This window comes from Heterocephalus glaber, unplaced genomic scaffold (assembly GCF_053883595.1).
Source record: "Heterocephalus glaber isolate CG9 unplaced genomic scaffold, H.glaber_assembly_v1.0 deba00001472, whole genome shotgun sequence".
NCBI classification, from domain to species: Eukaryota; Metazoa; Chordata; class Mammalia; order Rodentia; family Bathyergidae; genus Heterocephalus; species Heterocephalus glaber.
The window spans coordinates 98,572,656-98,599,308 of NW_028258315.1; the positions used below are offsets into that span (position 1 = coordinate 98,572,656).

The following is a 26,653-nucleotide window of genomic DNA, read 5'->3' on the forward strand; positions in this document are numbered from 1 at the left end:
TTCACTTAGGCAGGGCTGTGTGTGTGTGTGTGTGTGTGTGTGTGTGTGTGAAATCGGAACTAGGATTTCTAGAAGCTTCTCAAAGGAGGCAGTGGGAAAGCTTTGGAGTCCATCAGGCCTGGATCCAAGAATTACTGACTATGTGATGCTGGGAAACCTGCTTAGCTTCCGCTGTTTCAATCTTCCTACCTGCATAATGGTCACAGGATCCATTTTGCAAAGATTATATAAGGATTAGTAAGAAGACATGCAGAACGCCTGGCTTAAGGGGCATCTTCGTTATTATGTCTCCACTTTCAGTCAGGACCCTCCAGCTAATTGCTGATGGCACCTCAGGAGCTGCATCAGAGATGCACACCAGTCACGTGGACCTCACTGCCATGCATCAGTGGCTGTGGGTGCAGAAACTCGGTTGTGCAGACACGGGAGCCGTCAGGGGTGGCTGCAAGGGGTTTTTCTTTGAAGATCAGCATGTGCTCAATTAACAGCCAGAATCACTGGTAAGGAAGTCAAAGTTCTAATTATAATTCTGAAGGACTTTTAACATAGTGCACTAACAATTTAAGGTTCTAATTGATTCTGGGAGATGGCACCTATTTGCCTTATGAAAAGGGGTATCTCTTCTATATTGGACACTAGTGTGAATTTCTGTATTTTAATAAAAAATTTCTGTGGTCTTCCATCAAATAAAGTTTAGACATGGCAGAGCAATGGATTATTTCATTAGCACTTTAGTCCCACTGTGGAACTTCTGTGGCCAGTGCAGCGGCAGGGTTTGTTTTGTGTGCCTTTCTGCTACAACAGACTTCTGGTCCACTCTGAAAGCTGTGGAGCCACTGTGGAGCCACTGTGGTCTTACTGCCATTGTTTGTGACCTTCAGAAGAAGACTTGAGATTGATTTGCCTTCTGGAGTCCAGAGCTGCGGCGTGTTCTTTGCCGTTATGTCTGCATGCTGAGTGTGCACGCGCACGTGGGGGATGGGATTGGAAGCTGGTAAATACACAGCATCTCCACCTGCTAAAGCAGGAAAGCTATGCAAAGAGAAAACAAGGTATCAAGCCAGAGCTCAGGAACCTCTTCCCCAGAAGCTCAGGTACAGAAAAGCCAAGCCGACGCCACAGCTGGAAAAGCTGACTGCCTGAGCACTGCTACCTCTGCTGCACAAGAATGAGGTGACAAGAGGTAATGCACACCAATAGCTGGGGATGTCCGTAAAATTTCTCCTCCTTGAGAGGAGGAAGAGAACTATTTTATAACCATAAAGACTTCTTTGTCTTAAAATACAGTGATCTGGTATCAAGTATATTTGGCCAATGCTACAGATTATGCCCAGCTAATTCCCATAAGAATATGAAAAGATAAAGTTCTGCTGCAAGAAAGCCATAGAACTACGGGGGAGGGATGGATCCCTCACACACCAGGGGACATCTGGCAATGACTGAAACATTTTTGGCTGTCACAGATGACAGGGTTCGGTACTGGCATCTACTGGGCACAGACCAAGGATACTGGTGAATACCCTGCAATGGCCACTACTGCCACCACCACCAGGAACTATCTGGACCCAGACGCCAACAGGGCTGAGGATGGGAAACCTGGCTTCATACTCAAGTCCATGGAACGCCCTGTGAACGCTATCTATGCATCCAGTTAGAAGCGTGGCCTCCCACTTCCCAGGTAAAAGGCTATTATTAATCCTTTGGAAAATGAGTGTCCCAAAGAGAAACCTAAATACTCTGGTGCTCAAGCTTGACCTTCCTAGGTATTGCTGGATTGTTATAGACCTGCATATTCTGCCACTGATGATTAAAGTGTGAAATTAAAAAGGAACCTGTATCATATGCACAGTCAGAGCTAATGGCACAACCCTGCCACGAGTATTCGGAGGAGGAGCCTTTGTTTTCGGAGAAATGTCCACCTACACTCAGCCCATTCTCTACAGACTGGGCGCCTCCCCCACGCTGCCGCGAGGAGGGTCTGCGGCTCCTATCGGGCACATCTGCGGACATTTGCAAGACCCTCCTCCTGCTCTCCCACCCTCCTCAGGGGCGGTGCTGCACAGTGGTTTGCAAGTTCACAGCCTGGAGAGGCAACCTGGAGACCTCCCATCGTTGGATTTGACAGACTTGGATGGCTTCTTGGGCTCTCACTTTAATGTTTAATGTTTAATGGGAGAGTCAACTCTAGAGAGGAGAAATACTGCAGCGCGCTGTCATTCCCTAGAGCCTGCAGCTCTGATTTCTGAATGGGACTCCTCCTCTTCAGCAGAGGTCACAACTATGGCACCACTTTGAAGTTTCAGACAGGACAATTGCTGCTGTTGGGGACTGTCCTGTGCACTTCGGCATCTACCACTGCAGGCTAACAGGACCTCCGCTCCTGCCTGTAACAACGCAAACGCTCCAAACGCTGCCAAAGGTCCACGGGGCATCTGGTGGTGGTGGTAAAATTCAGCCCGTTGTTAAGAACCACGCTAGGTCCCCAGAGGGCCCTTCACAAAGTTCTCGGAAGTGACCTGATTTCAATCGCATGTGCAGAGCAGCGGCACAAGCGCTTTTTTATAGACAGAAGCTGTGGGGACTCACGTCACTCCAGGAAGACCAGAGGCTTCAGCTAAGAGGCTGGAATCAATTCGCACACCTAACAGTGGGGCCTGACTCCAGGGAATACGCGTCCCCGACGTCACGTCCCCGACGCTGTGGGGTTCCTGGATGTGTCACATCTGACTCGTGACCAAGGGAGGGAAGTGAGGACTGTCCTCACAGATCCTGCCAACAGGCGTGCAGGAATGGCTGAGGGGTTTTGGTTTGGTTTGGTTTTGAGACTCAAGGAAAACAAATACAAACAGCACACATTTTTGGGAAATATCTTTAGTTTTCAAAGGAATCTGGACCGGGAAGCAGTGGATAAAAAAGGAACAACTGGATATGACCAGCTATGTAGTGGAGTTTAATTGCAAGATTTGCAACTAAGTCAGGGTTTCTGTGAGAAAAAGGAAGAAAAAAAACCCAAAACACCTCACTATTCCCAAAGGGGTTTCATTTCAGTTGCAGAGAGGGGGGTGCAGGGAAGAAGAGGGGAGGAGACCAGGAAAGAACAGTATGGTGAAGGGCAGTGGTACAGAAGGAAAGGCCGTTTTTGCGGAGCTAGGACTGTAACACCCACTCCTTTTATTATCATTTTATTAGGGTGCAAATCCGGACTAAAAACAGCTTCTTAAAATGTGTCATTGTTTTTAAAGTCCTGAATAGATCCAGATGTACTCTTTATTCCCTTGTGAAAGAAAACACATACTGTAGATATATCTGTGCTTTTTAAAGAAATTTAAAAAATAATATAGTTTGAAGATTTTGAGTTATAGAAAATTGCAAAAACATCAAAAAGACCTTTCTTCCCTGTCTAGAATCCCCAACTGTCATTTTACCACTGCCCTCCTCTCCTATCGGGCATTATCTTGTCTTTTCTTGAAGAGTTTGAGAAAAAGTCACAGACAGAATGGCCCATCATCAAACAAAGCCTAGCTTCGGCACATCAAGGAGCCTGTCCTATCTATGTAAGTATCACCTAACTTTCTAAATCAGGACATCACTATTGACACAACACCATAGAACAGCCCGTGTCGTTTCGTTTCTGGGTTTCTAAATCAGTATAATGAGGATCAAACTTGTGCTTAGCTGAGCCCATTCATTCATTCCAATACTGTTTGCCACGGGGACCAAGGGATACAGGGAGGGCTGGGAGAATAAGGGTAAGGAGAGGGAGAGGACAAAAAACAAAGAACTGAAAGCCACTGACTGTCCCACAGTGCAAAGGGGAGCTCAATTCCTGTCATTGGTTTCAGCTCAGGAAAGAGTCTGAAGACATTTCAATACATTTAGTATGTTTGACCTTAGTTAAAACTAAAATTCTGGTCCTAACCCAAGTTGTTTGTATGCCAGTCCTGCCATGACTAAGTGGTCCACCCCAGAGGTGTATCTCAGGCAGTATGAGTGACGTGCTTAGGGTAAGTCTTAACGAAGAGTAAATGCTCCACAATATAAGCCATTATTAAAAAATAAAAATCTTCTTTAGGATTATGGTGAAAATCAGTTTTGGGGGTTCTTTTTTGGGTGAGCAACTAAAAGTATCAATTCATTCACTTTCTGAAATACTTCAGAAGAAAGTGGCTTAGGGAGAATTCCTGGAATTACCTCTCATTCTAGTGCTTAGGCTGAGAATAGGCAAAACAGACTGACAAGTGCCTCTGGGAGACAGAGCACCTGCTGGGTTCTAGTTTAATGCAGAATGTTGCCCTGTAGGGAGAAAAGTCCCTATCAGGTCACTGGGAAAAATAACTGGTGATATCATCAGTCAATCTGCAGCCAAAGCTGTGGGATGAATGTAAATTTCTGGGGTGCTACAGTATGAGGTATGAGAGAAGAAACTCAGGGGTTTGTTAACACTGCAGACGACAAGGCTTGCAAAGTTAAATGACGACAATTACAGTGATGGAAGAGACACTGCCTCAACTTGGATTCTTCTGAAGTGTCTTTGAAACACAGCCCTGTGAAGCTAATCTGCTGTTGCCTATTGGATTCAGTGAATGAAAAGTTGCCTTCCTAAAACTCTTCCTTCAGAGAGGTCAGGATCTCTTAGCTTTTCGGCTTCTGCAAGGTGGCTACCTGCTGTTTTCCACTTTTGCCTTCTCCCAAAAGCCATCAATCAAGTGTTGCCCTTTCAACCTGCTACACACGCAAACATGCTTTCTCCTTAAGTGAACTTGCTGCCATGCTGAAGCTGAACCCTGAGACACACAAGAGGAGAGAGTGTTTTAACAGCTGTTTTTATGATGAAGCCCTGGAGTCACTACTCTCTAGACAGGTGGTTCTGAAAAACTGTCCTGTTTCCCTAATGCCCAGCTGGCAGAACACCCATTGTAGTTCTGCAAAGCGAAGGCACACAACACAAGAAGGGCCAGTGCGGGCCAGCCGTTGGCTGGGAGGTGCTCTACACAGGCCCTCGTATGTGCTGGCGTAGTGCTTCCCTCCCCATCCGGGCTAGTTTATGATTTATTGCCAAAGATAATACCGATGGCTGTGGTTGTCCTGTCCAATAAGGTAGCCAGCGCTACAGGCAGCTACTTAAAATTTAAGATCATTACAAGTAAATAAAATTTCAAGTGCAGTTTTCTTGTCGCTTAGCCGCATTTTAAGCGTTTATTATTACCACATGTATTGACTTGCATTTGGGAAGTAGCACTACTGGCTTCCACACTGGAAAGCAGACGTGGAACATTCCTATCACTGGAAAGTCACGGGCCCGTGGAGGTCTCTCTCACAGGAGAAAGGGGTGCACATCTTGGTGAGGATGGGACTCTGGGTCCGGCCTATATGGGTTCTCTTCCTTACTACTCGCAGGACACACTGAGCACGGCTGCCGACTTTCTATTTTAGAAATATCTGGAAAGGGGACTCTGGCCTTTGAAACCACCCATGACAAGGATCCTACATGCAGGAAAACAGGAAGAAAGAGGATGCTGCGGGGCCCGCATGCCCCAGATCTTCTTGCCGACCCGCATTAAGTGACAGATGGGAAGTGGACCCTCTGACCACAACTCCCACACCTCTGTGGGGCCTGAGGATTCTGGCAAGCAGAAGGTAGAAAATCAGCTCCTCCACTACTCCTGGCAGACAATGGCCTTGGCCCTGGTTCCAATGCAAGGGTGAACAGAAACACAGTGCTGATAGGTTTTTAAAGCTTCTATGCCACCAGCTAGGAAGCATTTATCCCCCGCAATGAGACAGTCACACACTGAAGATAAAGATAGGATTGCTAATTAGTATTTATTGAGCAAACATTACCAGCTGCCTTGAAGCTGAGTACCCTAATAGCAGTTTTTCATTTGTATGCTGGTGGTGGGGCTGTCAGGTGAAAGGACCAGTTCCTTGGTTTTCTTCACTTAGTACTAAATTTCCCTTTGTCCATTAGAACGGATGGCTCTGACTTGTTCGGTGCTGGATTCTTGGCACCCAGAAGAGTGCCTGGCCCACCCCAGGTACTTCAAAAGGGTTTGTTGTATGCCTGAATGCCTTTTATTTTCAAAAGAATGGTGCAGGGGTTTTTACCTCTCCCCCCCCCCCCCCATAAAATAAATCTTCCTGCGCTGCCTTTGCTAATCTCCAGGATTCCCTCGCACCCAGTTATGCTTGGACACAACCTCTACTCCCAGTCCACATTCCTAAGTGTTCATTACTTCTAATTCCAGAAAGGCGACTGACTCCACACCAGAGTCAGAGTGAGGACACACTGCTCCTTGGAGCCCAAATCCCTCTGTGACTGGGGCTTCTCCCCTCTTGGGCTTTTTTTTTTTTTGGTACTGGAGATCGAACCTGGAACCTTGCGCTTGCGAGGCAGGCTGCAGAACCACTGAGCTAAATCCCCGGCCCTATGTGGGCTTTTCAAACCCATAAACATCTGAATCTGTCAAGCTGCCATGAGACAACTCTCCGAAGGAGGCAGGGGCAGAGTCTCTCACAGGCCTAAAATCAGTCAGTGTGGCAAAGCCTGCCAAGTTTTGTCCCCAGTGCTGCAGATGTAGGCAGTATTTTCATTTCTCTGAACCACTGGAGATGAATGAATTAGAGTCCTGATCTTCACTGAACCCAGAGAAATGCTACAATTTCATGTCATTTTGTTCTGGTTTTGAAAGTTATCTTATTTTTACATTCCATATTGACAGACCAACTTACGTGGCTCTTACTTCATTTTTAAAATCTCTAGCAATATATTTCAGAATAACACACATGCATTTATATGTGATATTTTTCATAGTCAAAATCTTGGTGTTATCCCTCTACTTTGGCCAAAACTGTATCTTTAACACGAGAGGGATATTTTCCTATTCCGTAAACTTAAACAGTTGTTCGACATTTTCACAGATGCTAGTCATGGGAACTGACCAACAGTAGTTTTAAGTTTGGATTTTCCTTTTTTTCTTTTGGTACCAGGGATTGAACTCAGGACCTTGTGCTTGCAAGGCAGGCGTGTGGTGCCACTGAGCTAAATGCCCAGCAAGTTTGGATTTTCTGTTATTAGAGTCAAGTATAGAATGTCTAAACTAGCTCAATACTATGGACACTCGATGATGCTGTTTTGGGAGTATCTTTGATTGACTATAAAAAAGAGCCATCCCCACATAGGCTGTTTCTGTCCACCACAACAGCAGTGACTGAGGCGGCACGCTGGTGTGAGTCCCAGCAGGGAAGAAGGGCATCGCAGTGAGTGGAGTGGCTCCTCAGGCCCTCCTCGCGGGACGGCAGGAAGCTGGTTGTGGCGTGGGTTCACGTGGTATGCTACATGGTCACACTCAGTACAAGTGAGCCTTTGGTATCATCATTTGATTGGAAGCCTACCTTTCTTCTTGAACTGTGTTAGGAAAAAAAATTCCACTCCTAAAGGGATTCCCTAATTTTGGTTCTTTCATCCATAAATACCATAATAAACGGAAGAATGGAAACTCGGGGAATAAGGCATCAATAGGTCTTTGGGTCATTTTCATGATTTACATTTTTTTTTTTTGGTACCGGGGATCGAACTTGGGTCCTTACGCTTGTGTAGCAGGCAGAGAAACCACTGAGCTAAATCCCTGGCCCCATGATTTACATTTTTTGCAAACGGAAGCCTGTCTTGAAATTTCCAAGTTTATTAGTATGGTACTTTATTTTTCTTTAATAAGCAATATTTTCTGAAATGTATTTCAGGTAAACAACAAGTAGACAAATATGAGGCTTTTGCGGTAACCTGAACACAAATTATAAGGTGTAATAAAATTTATCTATTTAGGTTTTCTTTTTCTAGCCTCTCTTATGTGTTCAGGATCATTTCTTCTACTAATAACTTGTTTTGTCTTCTGGCTATATTTTGTCATTATCTACAAATTCAATAATGGAGAGCATTCATATTTCAAAGTGAGACTCAATGAATCAGGACAACAGTATTAGGAAAGAAAATAATACCCAACAAAATATTAAGACTCATATATTTTTGTTTATATGACTAAGCATCATTTCCAACTAGGAAATATTTTTTAAAGTATCCTGTTAAAATACATGCTTTAACTACCCAATCAGACAGAACTTGATACTTAGCTACTCAGATTTTGGGGATGGGGTAGTACAGATCGGAGGGGATTTACAAACTCAAAATGAACCTTTTTAAAGCCAAAAGGAAACATGTACATTCACTTCTAATTCATATAGCCTACTAGCCTTTACAGTCTGCTGATGAACACTGACTTTTAAACATTGTTTATAAAATTAAATAACATGGAAAAATAAATATGGTTTATTATAGAAACACATACGTTTGTGCTGCTCAAAATATTCAGAAATACTAGGTGTGGCTGCTTAAAACTTTCTTCAGAAAATATGGTAATGATTTTTACAACCTTTACTTTACTAAAGACGGATGTAGTGAGGTTATGAGACACGGCTGTTCAACATGTTCTCTTCCTACCTACAGAACCTGCAAACTTTAATATGAAAATGAGGTAGATACAAATTTGTAAGTTGGCCAGGCAGACACAAAAGCACAGCTCCTCTGTGAGCTCAGAAAGTGTCATTATTCAGATCAACAAGCATTTATTCCACAGCACCTAAAGCATGGCTTGGAGAACGCTTTTAGGTTTGTCATAAAAAGCACAAAGACGCAATTGTGTCAAGGACAGCCACAGTCTCTCAGCTGATCGGCATGCAGACACACGGGCCAATGCACTCAGAAATGCCACAGTGCCCGGAATGGCTCCGCTGGCAGACCTGCTTACTTTAGCCATCCAGACCGGGCTGCTGACCCGCAGTGCTAGTTACGGCCTCTCGGCATAGGCCTCTTTCCACGTGGACATGTGTGTCCACTGCACGATGCACTGCCGGGACTGGCCGCAGAAGTCCACTGAATGGCAGGGTGGAGAGGGCAAGAACCCTGTCCCCAAAACAAGACCGACCAAAACAGAGTCCCAGCATGCATTTTAAAAGGAGAGAAAAGGCTGAATTTTGGAAGCTGTTTTTCACAGTCATAATCCTCAGACCTGCAATGGCTTGAGCCAGAATCAGTAGAAGGTCTAAAATGAGTATATGAACCCTAAGTTTACAGAACCTTCATTTAGACTGTGGAAGCCGGGTCAACAGTAATTCTAGGTCTCTTTCCTAACAACTCTTCTTTGGTAACAAATTGAAGTAGGCCATCTCTACTCTGATGGTGGGAAGGCTGCCTTGCACAGCAGTGGTTTCTTGACAAGCAGCATCTATGTGTGCACGTCCTTGGGGACAGAAAGCAACTGGCAGATGAGGGATCGCCACCTGATTTCTAGTCAATTTAAACTGCTTTCTCTTGAAAGTGACATGTTAGCACCTCAAAGGTACTTATTGTTGTTGTTAACTTCACCATCAGTTACAATGATGAAGTACAACAGAAGTGACTTTATGGCTATTAAACAATTCACCGAGGTATGCTTAGTTTAGGGCTACTAAGATACTGTACCAAAGAGTCCACAGAAATAAGCTGAAAATCAAAAGCCAATAGTAAGAATTTGAAAGACTGCCCTATCACACATAGATTTTGACAAAATAATATATTACCGATAGATCTTTTTAAATAAAAAGCATTTGATTTCATTTTTAACATTATAATTTGAAGGCCTCGAATAATTGGCCTTGTTCTCTTGACTGGAGAGTCATTTAAATATGCATATATTCAAATAATGATCACTTTACAAAGGCAGCATCAAAATCACACAGGTAGTCAAAATGGTTTTTACAACCCATGCCCTTGGTCCTATGGGTACCAGAGTACTGGAATTTTACTCTCTCCCTCTGCCCTACCTTCTCATGTATCAGAATACTGTATGTGGGACCAAGAACAGCTACAAAATAAACTTCATGTCTTCCATTAAAAGTAGCAGTTCATATTTTAAAATTTAAGCTCTTAAAATATCTACGGGGAAGGGTGGTGATCCTGTGTAAAAACAAACAAACAAAAATCCCAGCTGTATCAAGAATATGTGAGTGTTGTAGAAATATACACATATATATGTAATTCAGTTCAGCAGTCCAGACAGCTGAACATAACTCTAGTGTTGGTGTTACTCTTGGTTGAATGAAGAGTGTAATATATTTGGCTCAAGATGGAAAATTGAAAAGTGTTATGCAGTAGGTAACTGAAGGATGCTGGGAATGTCAGAAGATACACTGTAACATTATCTTTGGTCTCTTCAAAGGGCTCATTTGGGAAGATGGCCTTATTATAGACACAATGATGTGGAGGAACTGTATTGGGACACACAGTGACATTTCTTAAGCTCATGAATACAATCCTCACAGCCCAGCCAAATAGTACCAACTCTGCATTTCCGTGTGCTGCAAAGCACAGTGGTTACCAGCTAGGTTCTAGGGCCTTGCACACTGCCTCAGACACCGAAACGCCTGGCTCTTCCAAGCACCAGGGTGTGTGTCCAACATGCCACTCAGCTAAGCTGCTCTTCAGCTGCTTCAGGGTGTTGTGACTTTTCCTCAGAATCATACTAAGTAAACTGGCTTCTGGATATGACTTTATATAATACTGAATTCAGCTGCAGTGCACTAGCTGTACTTACAGGAACGCTTACTCTATTTTCACGGGACAGCCCTCATGTCTCCACAGCCTGTAGCTCAGCTCAGCCAAGCTATTGCCTTGACATGGTTGATCCATGGTTTTTGTCAAGAGCTGCCCCCAAGTCTGCAGAGTATTTAGTGGCAACTACCTACATGTCACGGCTGGCTAAGTAGTCAGTAAAAGAAGTCCAGGACCAGAGCAAAGATGGCTCCAGCCTGCATCTGTCTGGGTGGAAGAGGGAGAACATTTCAGACACCGTGAAAGGCACCATGCCACCGACTTTACTGCTGGTCATTTGTTTTTCAAGATGGTTTCGGCCTCTTTGGAGGCACAGCCTTTGTGCTGATTGTACTGGGTTACCCCCAGGTGACACAGAGGCAAGCTGCAGTCACTGAAGGAAAAACTGCTTTGGCCTCAATAAGCAGGAATCTCCCCTCAAAAGTCCTAACTACCCTAGCTTTGAAAAGGAAAGAACACTTGCTGTTGAGCTGTCAGTCACTATCAGTAAGTCTTGCAAGAAGGAAGCTACTTCCTGGCACCCGGTCCGGTATGAGGCACACATGCTCCGTAACGTCACTGTGGCCACCACAGCTCTCCTGTGTGACCATCTGGAGGGAGCAGACCACTTGCGACAGGAGCCCCTCCCCAGTTCGACAAGGCCCGCAGCAGAGGACTGCCCAGCGCCCCTGGAGTGGACAGGTGGGAGACAAACATGAACACTTAGTGCCGTACCGAGCTCCAAGGGCCAGCACTCCAGGTGCCATCGGGACAAGTGTGCGCGCCGCACTGTTCACGGTCGGGGGGCTTCTCCAGGACGTCGCAGCTCAGGTCCGGGAAGCGCTGGCCGCTGGCCCGCTGGCAGACCACCAGCCTGGTCCGCACGCCTCCCCCACAAGGCTTCGTGCACTGCGGGAGACAGAAGGCCAAGGTTACCTCTCATCACCACTCCATGACAGTTTCCTTTTGTCACGAGAAACTTTCCTCAGCCAAACTCTGGAACTGCACTGGGAGACTGAGGGGCAGGCCAAGGTCGGGTTACTGCCTGGGGGACATGCAAGAGGCCCAAGTCCTCCTACATGGAGGGGGTGCGGTTTACAGGCCTCCTCCACACCTGTACCAAGGGCTGTGTGTGCGCGAGCTCATCAAGGGGCGGGTGTAATCTGCTCAACTCGGGCTGATTAACTTGACCAAGGTCAATCCATTAGCCAGTAAGATAAAATTCTTTAAATAAAACAAAAAAATTAAAACAAAAACATTGGGCCGGGATTTAGCTCAGTGGTTTCACCGCCTGCTGTGCAAGCGCAAGGACCCAAGTTCGATCCCCGGTACCAAAAAATAAAACTAAAAACAAAAACATATCACGCAAACAAAACCCACCTAATATAAATAAAGGAGATAATGAAATAGCCATTTTATTTTCAGGCAACTTTTTGAAAAAGCAATGGTGCTGGGGTGACCCATACCTTGGGCATACACCCGCTACTGAGCTACACCTCTAGCCCTGTCTTCCGACATTCCGAGAATCTATCACCAGCACTGGCAATTCTCTGACTCCAATATCTACTGACCTTTATGACGATAAGATTTTTTTACTGTAGCTCTGAGTTTTGGACAGCTACAGCTTGCTCCTGGGACGAACAGTCAGCGTGCTGGGAAGGCTAGTCAGGGCGCTGACGTCTGGCGAGGCCACATTCTGGTGGGAATGAGCTATGTTTCCTGGACAGTGCCTCCCTGCTGTGGGGGCCCAGCTCTCCCACGGAGCCTGGGAGGATCGGCCTCCTGCCAGCCAGCGTCCAGCAAAGACGCGCACTCCCCTGGCAAGGGGCCAGGTACAGAAGCCTAATCACGGTGCCAAGGACCAACCGGGAAAGGCGCTGGGGCCCCACGGTGCCCTCTCTTCCCTTCCTCCCTCCAGCCAGGCTCTCAGCTGACGTAATGGTCACTGAAGGCAACTGCAACTCCCAAGACACGGACACCATTTCCTTAGCCAGCACTGGGGACCACAGCCCATTGGTCTCCTTTGTCGCTCTTCCTCTTAGCGCTCGGGTCGCCCCAGTGTGAAATGCATGTTTTATTTGATAAATTTTAGTCTTGGCAGGACAACTCAAGCTTTAAGCACGTGCTATTCCTGTGGATTCAGCAACAGAGAGATGTACGCTTGCTTCAGCACAAAACAAAGCATCTGACCCCTAGCATTAAGTAAAATAGGAGCTCCATACTACTTATAATAGTAATAGTATTACTGATAATAATAATTACTGTCATCATTAATAGTGTAAATTACTGCATTTTTATAAAAGCAACTGATTGAAGGCTGGCTGCAGGGCATTTGATGGGCACCATCTCACTGAAGACTTGCGTACAGTATGAAGTTGCTATTGGTATTCTCATTTAGACATGAGGATATAAAAATCTGCCAAAGTTATGTGATTTTCCAGGGTCACAAAGCTGATGACAGCCAGGGCTGAGAACTGGGCCCAGGTTCGTGTGCTGCAGTAGACCACTGCCTTTGGCTGCATTTCCCTGAAAATAACACCTACGTGGAAATAAACCCTAGCATGATTTTTTTAGGATGCTCATAATATAAGCCCCAGCCCAAAATAAGCCCTGGTTAACAGCCAGACGGAGGCATCTAGTGTATTTGCTGCAACACAAGACGATGTACTGAATTACAAAATAATAGTACATAATTAAATATAAATAATTATTATTGACATTAATACTCACAGTAAATGATAATATAATTAAGCATTTGTAGATACCCAAGTGGGCGCCTTTGGACAAGAGGTAAATGATGCAAATAGATGAACTCAAGACTTATTGCCACATGGCCATTTGGAGCACAGAAACAAGACACGAGTAACATGAGCACTTCATAAGCAACAGACGTGCCTGTGTCCGCCATGAATCTTCCTAACTCAATACGTCGTGGGCTGTAATGGACGTACTTAATGCACTCGTGTGAAATAAACATTTCTGCATTTTGGTGCCTGCAACTTTTCGTCCCTTTTGTGTGGAGCATCACTCTCAGCTGTCACCATTTTTGCTGCCACTCCTGCCTCAGTTAACACCTGATTTAATGGAAACTGTGAAGCCCAGCCTGCAAGAGGTTGTGACTTGGGTGAAGAACTCATGGGATAAGGTCCCTGACGCTGCTTTGCCAGCACACTGTGAGCAAGTGACATGGAGAAACTGCTCACTCAAGGAGGGCTCTGTTGCTGGACAGGAGAGATGGGGTCCAGTGGTTCTACAGGAAATGGGGTCGAAAGAAATTCAGACTGGAATTTGGCTTTGGAGAGTTATGACGATGTTCCAGAAGATGACACGACTGTATCTGAACAAATGTATGTTTTGTACATGAAGAAATGCAGATTGTTGTACATGAAATAATAAGACAGCCCCTGAAAATAAGACTTACCGCGTCTCTTGGAGCAAGAATTAACATCAGACCCTTTCTTATTTTTGGAGAAATATGGTACCAGTCACAGAAGGCAACCTAGAGACGCTAATGCTGAAGGCTTTCATTATTTGAGAATATGCGCTAACTACTCACTTCTGTGACTGAAGCAAGCCATCTGTGATAAGGAATAATAACATCCACTCCTTCCGGCGTTAGCTGGAATTTGGAATACCAGGAAGAGGGGTGCACAAAACATCCCCAAACCCCACAGAAGACGGCAAGGCCTCCACGGACTGATATTACACATAATTTCTGTCACTGTAAAAACACTCATTTTTAACTGCCAGAGGTCAGTTCATAAACTCAGAGCAGCATTTATCGGCATTCATTCCTAATTTTCCTTTCCTATGAATTCAAACTGCTAATTTTTGGTAGCAGATGAATTTTTAAAATAGTTCAGAATTAAGATGGGTCTCCTAGTAAATTCCGAATGTAGAAGCTTCCTCTAGACCGAGTGCTTCCTCCTTAAAGTAGGGTATGAACAAGAGCACAGCTGAGTGAGCAGACGCTGCTCTCCCACTAGGCAGGCAGACAGACGACAGACAGACAGACAGACGCTGCCCTTACCTCTCCCCAGCTGCCGGACACCCACTGAGGACACGGGCCAGCCTCGCAGGCTCTCTGCTCGTCGGGCTTGATTCTCTCCACACAGTCCCGCGCCGGGTACCCGTTCTCATCCTGACACACCACAACCCGCCGCTGGGAGCCACCTGCGCACGTGCTGGAACACTGAGCACATCACGACACGAGTCACCCTCAGCACACACGGGGGCAGCCAGGGTCAGGGGCAGTCAAGGCCTTCAGATTTCCAAAGCACCTCACTTACTGTCCTCCCTTCCTCTCTGCCTCAGTGGTGTTGATGGACTGGACCCCACTGTTTATATGGAAATTCTTGTCAAAATCGCAAGAGCTTGTAGTTACAACCAACATCTGACTTCCCTTTCAAAACAGAGGTGAAATCACAGGCTCAGGGAGTCAACAGATGATGGAATGGAGCTTCTAGTGCATTCACCCAGTGCTCTGAAAGGCACTGGGTGTCCCTGGGCCTGGGCCTGGGCCTGGCGAGCCAGATTCCCCTCCCGCCTGCACTCCCTGGTGACAGGTAGCCAGATAGGACGCCATCTTGACCGCTGCCTTCCGGCCTAACTCTCTGAGGGCTGTCCTTGTGCTGCTCCACTTCTTTTCAGCTCCCAGGAGAGCTCCTCCTCATGGCTCTCTGAGGTATCCACACTTGGGTGCTTTTGGTTTCAATAATCTCCTATCTTCTTTGCTCTGTGTGTTTGCTACAAAACCGGTTTGCTTATAAAATCACCATCTGGTCCTCAAAGCAATGTCATTCCCAGGAATCACCAAGCTTCGAGCTATATTTACATGTTTTGTTTTCAGTTCCAGGTAGTACTGAAGGCTGACTTGTGCTTTCTATCCAACTCCAGCTCAAATCAGTGTTATCTTAAAATATGCTCTGACATTGCTTCTTGCTGGTCAGCTTCTGCCGTATCAAGAAGGAAATATATTTTGTTGCTAACTGCATGAATTACACTTCAATTTCCCTGCCTAGGCTGGTCAAATGATAAGAAATTTTGAAGAGGACTCTCATTGGTATTTAAAATATTCTCATTTTATATTAACCCACAGAGCAGAATAACAGATTTATTAGTTCAGAGAAAATACTTAAGACACTGTCTTGGTTACTTTTCTCACTACTGACACAAAACACCCAACATCCAAAGCTAAAGCGGGAAAGGTTTATTTTGGCTCATAGTTTGTAGAGGTTTCAGTTGATAGTTGGCTGGCTCTAAGGCAGAGTGGCATGGCAGAGGAGAAACAGTTCGTGGCAGGTAGAAGGCAGCAAAGCAGAAAGCCACCAGCAGCAGCCATCTTTCTGTCCCTTATATTCTATCCAAGCTACACACCCTTAGGGTGGGTAGCATTCACACCCAGGGAGGCCTTCCCATTATTCACACCCAGAACAATGCCAAAACAGTTGGTAGACTAATTTAGTACTCACACACCCTTAATTCCAATACCACACACTTAATCCCAGCATCACACTCTAGATCCAGCCACCTCTGAAAAGCCCCACCTATGACCACATGAGGCTTTGGGGGTCATTTAGACACTGCCATAACAGATATGTTTTGATTTACAAAAGTTCTACCGTTGTTCTCTGAGTGTTCTGGTATACTTAATCTAAACCTGGATATAATTGTTACTTGCTTTTAAACAACTTCATACATAATGAAAAACACAGGAAGTATAATTTTAATTAGCATTGTTGAGGGATTAGAATTTAGAGAACTCTGTGTTAGACTTGTCCCCTGCCTGGTCCCATACGGTGGGAAGGGGCATGCGCAAACCTCTCCCTCCTGGAGGTCGACAGTCAGCATAGCAGAAGAAAACTCCACACTGTACAGCTTGGGCCACACTTAATTTAGGGACAAAAACCCCCAAACCCAAATGAAGGCACAATGAAGAAAGCAAGGGTATTTCCTGTGTTGCAAAAGGCTTATCTAATCCTTCCTAATTGGGGACTCTGTAAGGGCAGAGTCATTCAACCTTGAAGGGACACATCTTTCTCAGATGCGGCCCTAAATATTAAAGAATAGCACTAAGAGGTTTAAAAAAACCCACAACAAAGCAAAACCTCCCAAGTACTACCATTAGAACACACATGTGTGAGTTTCAGAGTCTTCCAACTAGGAAAATCCACCAGGCTCTCAGGTCCACAAGCCGCTCTAATTTCTCAGAACCCTAATTTTTTCTAACCCAGGCAAAGAAGCCGTAAAGTAGGAAGCCTGAGTGGGCCTGAGGTGGGGCAGATGCTGGTGTGGCAGCTGCTGCTTATACAGTTCACCCGGGCGGGGGAGGAACCCCGAACGCAAGTGATTAATTAGAACTCACTGGGCAAGGACAGCTGGCTGATTCCCTCGACATCACTGGGTGGGAAACAGGCAGCGGGCAGTTCATAAATAATTAAACACAATTAGCAGTAGCAGAAGGAATCCAACAGTAGTGGAAAAGAAGACCCCTGGATGAGTGGCATACCTCTTTCTGGCTGGCTGTATGCCCAATGGGGTCCCTTGTTATCCTGTCCCCTCTGAATTCACTAAGCGTTGTCAGTACTCCACAACATAAAATTATTTCTGCAGAATTATTCAGTAAAATAATTAAAAACCCCCAAATGCACATTTTTCTTTTACCAGGCTTTCCTAAAGACCTAATGAAGACAACTGCCTGCATTTGTGTCTCACGCTGTGACAGGGAGAGTGCATAGCACTTTATTTGTGTCATGTCATTTAATTCTTACACCCTAAGGAAGTGGGAATTAACTCATGCTCATTTTACCGACCAATAAACTGAGGCTCGCTGACGAGAGGGGCCTGGCTCAGCCCCCTAATCTGAAAGTGGAAGTCTCTGGATCAAGCGGTGGCGTTTCCCTCAGATCCATGATGCCCATTCAGGGATGGTTCCCGGTCCTACGAGAGTAATCCCCTAATCGAGGACAAAGATTCACACCCTCCAACTGCACAGCAACCTCGAGACTGGGAGACTGTGCCCGTCCGGAAGGAGGGGAAGCGAGCCCTTTCTGACGTGGAAGTCTCAGAGCTCCTTCCCTCTCGTCACCCTGGCTTTCGCAGTGCCTTGCAGGAGGCACCGGAGGCGTCGTGCGGCCAGCAGGAACACCCACGCTGGCAGTCCCATGACCACAGGCGTCTTTCCAGGGCCTGTCACCGACCCATGACGCTCACTCCAAAGGATCGGAAGCGATGGCACAGGAAGCCGTGCTCCCAGGATTCCAGCCTTTCCCAGAACCCGCACCCCAAGACACAGCAGGCACGAGCAGGGGCAGGCGGGACCCCAGCAGACACTCACCGCTCCCCAGGGGCCCGTTCTCCACTGGTTTCCGCTCAGCACGTGGGTGCGGCTTGGCCCGGCGCCCCTGGGCCGGAAGTCCTCGTTTTGGAAAGGGTGCGAAGCAGCCCAGCCTCTGTCGGGGCCCCACCGGGGGCACGGCGCCATGGAGCAGTCCTGGTCGGTCTCGGGGATGTAATCCAGGTCGCACTCGCTCTGGCCGACGACGTGGTCACTGTAGTTGACACACACCACTTGCCGCGTTGCCCTCCCTTGGCCACACGTCACGGAGCACTGCGTTCAGTTAGGAAGGAAAAGGGCCTGCCACTCGCCGGGTGGTTCCAAGTCCCTAGATGGACATTTCTGCAAACGGCCCACCACTGCCCAGCTGCTCCGGTCAGAATCCGGCATCGTGCTGACTGCCCCACATCCACTTCCTCAAGAGAGCCCGTCACCCCGGTCGTACCCCCAACGTACCCCAAATCCAGCCACGCTCAGTCCCCCGCCCCTCTCAGGTCCCAGTCATCGCCTTCTCTTGCCAGGACTACCGCGATGCCTTAAAACTGAACCCAGTCTTCCTACAACCTGACTCCCTGCTGCCTGGGTCTGCTGTCTACACAGCACACAACACAATCCTGCAAAACAAGCGTTGTTTTGGGCATCCCTGCGACGGCTTCCCAGTCCACTGAGAACAGTACCCTGAACCCTTATGCTGAGCTACCACGCCCTTCCTGATGGTCGCCGGCTGCCAGAGTCCTCCCCAGTCATTCTCCATGACTCTCCGACGCGTGGCTTTGAGGGTGCTACTTGAACACCCCCAACCAGCCCCGTCTTGGGGACTCCGTTCCAGTGTGGCTCTGGCTGCCTCTGGGCCATCCACATGGCCCACCCCTTTGCTGCACTAGGTCCACTCAACGACAGGCCCTTTAACCACCTATCAGAAAGCATCTCACACCTTTCCTACGTCATTCCCCTGCTGGACTCTGGTCTAGAACTTATTAGTGCCGGTTGCTATAGCCTGGATTTCTTTATTTGCTCATGAACCCGATCCACCATTGGAACCATCTCCAAGAAGACGGGGACTTAAGTACCAGTTGGTCTCTGTGCTCTCTCTAGTGAGCTGTCACAAGGGCCCGGTGAGCAGACAGGCAGGCCTAATGGAAAGATGGACTGATGGACAGATGGATGGCTGTTTGCGGGTTCAAGGCACGAGAGTGGGACTGTCTGACATGTGTTGAGCACCTACTTTCTGCAAAGCATTTAACATACACAATTTACACAACTCTCAGAAGTTGCCTAAAGGCAAAGGTTTGTCCACTTTTACACAAACTCACTGACGGTGCCTGGCAAGCATAGCAGGCTGCATTCATGGCCCGGGGAACCAAGAGCCACTTGACTTCAAAGGACACGGGGCCAGCAGGTGGTGGTGTCAAAGCAGGGGCGTATCCCTGCACTCTTTACCTTCCCGACAAGCCCACCACACTGACGCAACTCAGTGCACACTGGCATTTCCAGCCAGCCCAGCAGGACAGGCGCTCAAGCAGACTGCTAAAAAACGTGCGTTCCTCGCACCCTTGACCAGCTGCACCTATGTGGCGCAGAATAATTTAAATCACAAACTGAGCCCAACTCAGAAACACCCCTCGCTGACACGTGCCACAGAACCCGCCTGCTTACCGCGCTCCAGTCGGAAGCCTTCCACTGCCCGCAAGGCGTCACCGAGCAGCCCTCCCGGGCCTCGGGTCTGGGCAGGCTGGCACAGGCGCTCTCGTCGGCGACAGAGCCGTCCTCGCCCCGGCAGCTGACGTACCTCATGCGGGTGCCTTTTCCACAGGTGGCTGAGCACTGCGTGTGGGAGGGGGACGCAGTGAGGGGCGGCAGCAACCCACTGCCCGCCCCGGCGAGGCAGCTGCCCCGCCGCCCGCCTCCCAGCCTGCGCTTACTGATGTCCAAGACCCAAAGCGCCACTGCGTCCTCCGCCCGCCGTGGGGGCTTCTGGCTTCCGGGGCCACCGGGGGAGGCTGACAAGGCGACACTTCACAGTCCTGGATGTGGGGAAAGATGGTTGCTCAAGTCAACATGTGTTTACGCGGCCAAGGCTAAGAACGCAGATTTCTGGGCGTCTCTACAGGTCACGCGTGACAGCCTCCACGGCAACATGTGGTGCAGTCTTTGTGCATGCCTTACTGCAGGGCAGGGGTCGACAGAGTGATTTTTAAAGCCATGGTTATTCATCTGCTCATGGGAAAAGAGAAGAAAGTATTATGAAGTGGTAAGTATGACTGGAAACAACAGGGCGACACCTAAAAATGATTATCTGTCAGTGTTTCAAAACTGTCAGGGCTGAATCCTGCTCTCACACTTCAGTTAGTGCTCTAGTCAAAGTTTGCCACTCATGAACTTGTTTTCCCACTTTACCTAAAGATAACACCTGAAGCCCCAAAGGTCAAATCTGGAAATAAAAGGCGTATTCAGTAGGCCGACACCTGGCATTCTCCTAACAGCCCTCAGTCACCCAGAGAGAGGCCCCACGATGAGTTCAGTCTTCTGTGAGTGGACGACATCCCGGCACTCACACACCTCACCGCAACGAACCCCGGCCACAGTGACCAGCAACTACTCCGTGATTTAATTCATTCCCACCATTGTGCAGGAGGCGGCTGGTGCTGCCCAACGATGCCTCCCTGACGCTCAAACCCAGCAGCAGGGGAGCCTGCAGCTTGGTCCGGACCTCGCCTGTTCTTTTGCCTGTGGTCCATAGAAAGCCCCAGGCTCTCCAGGGTGAAGGAACTGTCCACCTGCTGCATCGGCGGAAGCCCCCAGTGACACCAGGGAAATCAGAGAGAAATTATGCTTCAGTCTCTAAGGGAGTTGCAACACGCTTGCTTGTTGGCATCTGTGATGTCACAGCTACATTTCCCAGGCGTCTGTCTATCATACTCAGAATGAAATGGTAAAAACGAAGAAGCCATGAGTCATAGATGCTGTTTGGTTAACTGATCAATGACAACAAAAACATCACTGCCACATTCACGTGCCGCTCCTTGCGTGGCGATGGCCGTGCTGAGGGGCAGACAGAAGCTCACGGTGAGCCTGAGTCCTGGTGCGGCTGCTCTCGGAGCGAGCGTTCGCGCTGCCATGGCTCAGATCCCACCTTCAGCAGTTAGTAAAGCCGACACGCAGCCTCAGGTCTTCTCTTTACAGAAATGACACCCGAGTCCAGACTCAGAGAATGGTGTGCCGAGGAAAGAGCAGTCTCTCTTGCAGGGAAAAGATGTGCGTGTGTTTGCACATGTTTGCACACATAGACAGAAATTACATGCAGTCAGATATGTACATGCTCAGTTGTCATAAATTCTACTGAGTTAAAGGGTGTATAGCGAATAATTTACAAATAACAGTAAAACACAATTAGTTTAAATTCCACATAGCAGACTGATTTTCCCACAAAATGCTTTGAATTTTGATGAACTTTTAAACCTATTGCCAAACTATGAGCAACGTAGTTCTGACATGAATGTTAGCTGATACTTTGTTTATATTTAGAGGAACGTGAGAAAGGTGTGATGCCACACACTAGTAACCCACCACTCTAGGAAGCTGAGGCAGGAGGATTGCAAGCTCAAGCCTAGCCTAGACAATTTAGGGACTTAGTGAGTCTCTATCACCATATAAACATGGAAAAGGGTTGGGGTTCTCTAGTCGAATGCAAAGGCCCTGAGTTAATCCCAAGTACCATGAAAATAAAGGAAGGTGAAGCTGAAACAATGCGATGTTTGTCAGAACCTGACTCCCTGTCATTCCTTTGAAAGAATTCTTTGAAAACCAAGATGATAATCTTCAAAATGAGAACCAGAAGATCTAATTTTCTTGTTATTTACAATGTAACAGATACAGATAGAAGATAAAGTTTAATCTTCATCATTAACATTTTTTCCATCATTTTCTTAAGTCTAAACAATAGACAAAACAATAAATAAAACCCTGTGATACAGTACTTGCTGGTTTCTTTGGTGGAAATATTCTCACCAAGGCTAATTTCAAGCAGCCAAGTTGATATCAGTCAATTCAAGAGTTGGGAAGAGATGTTCAGGAGCACATTACCACACCATATATCCACCATGAAAACAAATGCAAGTGTAAGTAACCCTGGGGGCATAGATAACAGTAACATGTGTGATACTTTAAAATCCTTATCAGCTTTGCTTTTTTTTTTTTTTTTTTGGTACTGGGGATCGAACTCGGGACCTTGCACTTGTGAGGCAGGCTGCAGAACCACTGAGCTAAATCCCCGGGCCCATCAGCTTAGCTGTTAATATCATGTTTCATGACAGGCTTACATTTTTCCACCTGAATGACAGCTGTATTTAACTCCCAGCTCACAGAGGCCCTGTAAAATTTACCAGTTGGGTCTTGTGAGCTGGTCCAAGCTAGCTTCACCGCTCACAGCCTGAACTTAGGACATCAGTTATTTCTACAAGGAAATCATTAAAAAGTTCTAGTTCAAGAAAACAAGACCAACCAACATTTGACATCCAATAAGAAGCAAAATCAAACCTACATATACTTTAAATCACTAAGGAAGAACAAAGTCAGTAAAGCAAATCTCAGATTCTAATACAGCAAGTAAGTAAATCCCGACAAACTGGTCAGCTGGCTTCTCTAGCTGCACAGTTATCTGCGAGGCGATTCTGATGTGGCCTGGCCTCTGAGCAGGCAGCATCTCAGCACCGCAGAGCCAGCCCCGAGTGGGCAGGAGACCCACCTGGGTGTCGGTCGGTCTCGTGCCTGCACTGCAGCCACTGTCGTCCACCACTGCCATGTAGGTCCCCAGGACACATTTCACTGCTCTCAGCTGGTAGCCCTGGCCACAGGTGACACTGCACTGGGGAAGGAGGAGAGACAAGAAAGTCACCATCTTTTCTTCCCTTCCTTGCATCACAACATTTGGCAAGGGATAAACATCTCCATCACAATGGGCAAGGGGGCTGGCACCAAAGAAGTTAGGTAACAGGGGGCAATCCTGCTCGGGGGAGTTGTACTGACCTATTTTATTATGGAGACAAGGGGATTTTATCTGCAGGGTTTAACTCTGAACCCTTGGAAAGGGAAGTGCACCTGTCATTTCTAGACCCTTCACTTTCCCAACAGGGTACTGGGCCAAAACAAGTCCTTAGAAGGCTGCTGTGACGTTATTCTGAGGGATCAGTTCGAGTTCACATCCATATTTTTTGGTCTTGGAATAATCAACAAAACTGAAAAATGTTTAACTAGATTGACTACGAACAAAAACACCCTCCAATTACTAAAATTAGAAGTGAAAGTGAGAACACAACCACCAACACTACCGTAATGGAAAGGCTGACAAAAGAGTCCCTTGGACAACTTCGTGCCCACATGTTAGATAATCTAGATGAACATGCAAACAAACTCAAAGAGTCTAGAAACACACAAATTACAAAAACAGAGACCAGAAGAAATAAAGGGCTGAGGGCACAGCTCAGTGGGAGACACGAGCTTAACACGCACGGGGCTCTGGATCTGATCTTCAGCACCAAACCAAACCAGATGGGAAAGAACAAATCAAAACACCGACCTAAAAAGTAAAGAGAAAAAGAAGGCTGAGCCAATAATCAAAGACCTCCCAATAAAGAAAAGTCCAGGACCACTTTACAGGTGAATTCTACCAAATATCTAAGGAAAAACTGCCGTCAATTCTTTCCAAATGCTTCAAAAAACTTGAGAGAAGGGAGCACTTCCTAACTCAATCCATGAGTTCAGCATCACCTTAGTACCAAGGCAAAAAAAGAAACTACAGGCCAACATCTCATCTACATACAGGCACAAACCTCTCAACAAACCACAGCCAGTAACATATTCAAAGGATGACCCATCATGGCCAAGCGAGTATGCCCAGGAATGTATGGGTGCTTTAACACGAAAAGAACATCAAAGAAATATGCCAAATTAATAGAGTAAGGGGGAAAGACACGCAGCCATCTGTCGGTAAAGAAAGGGCATTTTACTACATTCTACATCTTTCCATGAAAAGCCACTCTTCAAACTCTGAGTAGAAGGGCACCTCTTCAGCATGTTTCGAGGGACTTCTGAAAAGCTCATGCTAGCAGCACACAGACTGACCTCTCCCCTCCAGAGCCAGGAATAGGACAAGGGCCTGGCTGTCACCTCAGCCCTTCAGCACCAGACTGGAAGTGGGCGAGGAAAAGGAAGCAAACGGAAGGGAGGAGTACAACTGCTCTGTCCACAGGTCCCACCACACCACGTTTATAGGAACCCCAAAGAACACCTAAAAATCACTGTAGCTAATGAACAAGTTCAGAAAGTTGTGGGGTACGAATTAAAGAAAGATGAGTTGTTTCTAAAAGCTAACAACGAACAATCCAAAAGTGAAATTCAGAAAACAACTGCATTTTCAGTGACATCCAAAAGAGTAAGATATCTAGAAAAAAACTAACCAAGAAGATAAAAGAGTACTGCACTAAAAATTCTAAAACACTGCTGGAAAAATTAGAGGCCTAAATAAACAGAAAGACACTGCCCAGCCTAGGCAACTTAGTGAGACCCTGTCCTGAACTTTAAAAAGACAGAAAAGGGTTGGGAATATAGCTCAGGGCAAAGTTCCTGCGTTCAGTATCCAGTACCACCAATAGAGCAGGCTGGCTCTTCCCAGTTCCCTGGCTTCTCGTCTCACCACGGGATCTCGCTGGCACACGTCCCCCCATGCAAGCCTGCTACACCAGCAGAGCTGGGCCGTGCTGTCCCGACTACTGGCTTCTGAAACTCTGAGCTACCAAACCTCTTTTCTTTATGCATTATCCAGACTCAGGAACTCTGTTATAGCAGTGAGAAAATGCAGTAATCCACTAGAACAGTAAAGGAAGCAAAAATATCCTAAAAACATACCCAGTACCACCAAAAAACAAAGAAATCCAGAACAAAAACCCTCAAACAGGTGGATAAGAAACTGACAAAAGGAACACCATTCTTACAATTACAAAATGACCAAAAGGGTAAATTAGTAAGAGAATAAATGGTTCAGAGGGTGTACTTTGCCACAATTTTTTTTGGGGGGGGTACTGGGGATCAAACTCGGGACCTTGCATTTGCGAGGCAGGTGGCAGAACCACTGAGCTAAATCCCCAGCCCTTGCCACAATTTTTTAAAAGGGAAAATGATTTTGAATAGGTATTTCTCCCAAGAAGATATACAAACTGCCAATAAGTACATTAAAAGATTATCTTTTGGGCCGGGGATTTAGCTCAGTGGTTTCACTGCTTGCTGCGCAAGCGCAAGGACCCGACTTCGATCCCCAGTAACAAAAAAAAAAAAAAAAGATTATCTTTTACTATCAGAAAAATACAAATAAAAAACCATACTGAGACACCACTTCACATCCACTAGAAAGGCTACAGTTTAAAAACTGGAAAGTAGCAGGCTGTAGACATGGACATGACTATGGAGATGTTAGAATCCTTGTGGACTGCGTTAGGAATGTATGAAATGGAGCAGCTGCTACGAAAAACACTTGGAAGTCAGAAAACTTAAACACAGAATTAATTACTGTACAACGCAGCAATTCTACTCCCTGGTATTTGTCCCAAAGAAGGGAAATCAGGTACTAACATGAACATTTGCTCACAGTAGCCAAAAAAAGTAGAAGCAATTCAACTGTCCACCTTAGATGAACGGATAAACAAAGAGCTATATCTGCACAATGGAGCACTATCAGCCATAAACAGCTCTGGCATGTTGTCACATGTTACCATACAGGTGAGCTCAGAGGTTGCTCTGCAGAGTTACGTCAGTCAGACATGAAAGGCCATTTGCTGTCACAATTCCACTTCTGTGACAGGTCCAGAACAGGCAGACCCACAGAGGAAGAATGCAAACTGGTGGGAGCCAGGTGCTAGGGAAGAGGACACTGGGGAAAACTGTTTGTTGCGTACAAAGTCTCTTTCAGGGGTAACGGAAATGTTTTGGAAGCAGAGCTTGCAAAACGTTATGAATACAATGAATGCCACGGATCTGTCTACTTTGCAATGCAAGTTTCATTGCAATTTTTAAAAAGTGGAGTATAATCCTAGTATCAGCTTGAAAACATTAAAGGAATTTATAAACACATCAGCACTGACAGTCTCTGCTGCATACAGCTAAGAGTGCCTTTGGATTTCTTCTTTTTGCTTAATTACATTTTGTAAAATTTCTTACAAATATTTATCACTCATATAGTAATTTGAAAAACTGTTCCACTGAATCACATGATTGGTCCCAAGAAGAACAAATGTCTGGATGTAAATGAGTGAGGAATGGCCTGCTGTAGAAGCAGATAAAAGAACAGTCCAGGCAGCGCTTCCTCTTCTTCCCTGAAGTTGTGCAGCTGTAGACAAAGGCAGGCGTACGTGGCTCTCCACCTCTTCGGCACGTCTGCCACTGGTCTGGGTGTCTGCGGAGTGGGACACCTCAGAGGTCTGTCCGTGTGGATGACCGACACTGCAAGGGCAGTGACAAAGCGGCTCCACTGACTGCAGGCAGGTTTGCAGGGAAGATGGGACAGAAGCAGCTGTGGCCGGCTGGGTAGGTGCCCGAGTCATTCTTCAAAGATTCCGTGAGCAACTGCAGGCGGCTGCTCCACTTGGCTGGGAAGGCGCAGTGCTGCTTCAGGAGTACAGAGCGCTTCACTTCTATATTAGGACCGA

General features: G+C 46.6%; 1 protein-coding gene across 12 annotated transcripts in view; it reads right to left on the reverse strand.

Moving 5' to 3' along the window:
* Adamts9 (ADAM metallopeptidase with thrombospondin type 1 motif 9) overlaps positions 1-26,653 on the reverse strand; it is a 141,169-nt gene that overhangs the window by 53,907 nt on the left and 60,609 nt on the right. For all 12 annotated transcript variants that reach the window (XR_002391439.2, XR_015439206.1, XM_013068095.3 and 9 more), the window contains 6 exons: positions 22,702-22,821; positions 19,880-19,981; positions 19,614-19,781; positions 17,958-18,230; positions 14,652-14,813; positions 11,357-11,530 (listed from right to left, as the gene is read on the reverse strand). Coding sequence is in view for 10 of the 12 variants with exons in the window: in XM_013068095.3 (XP_012923549.2) it covers positions 11,357-11,530; positions 14,652-14,813; positions 17,958-18,230; positions 19,614-19,781; positions 19,880-19,981; positions 22,702-22,821 (999 nt within the window). In the remaining 2 variants the exon portion in view is untranslated. The remainder of the gene's footprint in view (positions 1-11,356; positions 11,531-14,651; positions 14,814-17,957; positions 18,231-19,613; positions 19,782-19,879; positions 19,982-22,701; positions 22,822-26,653) is intronic.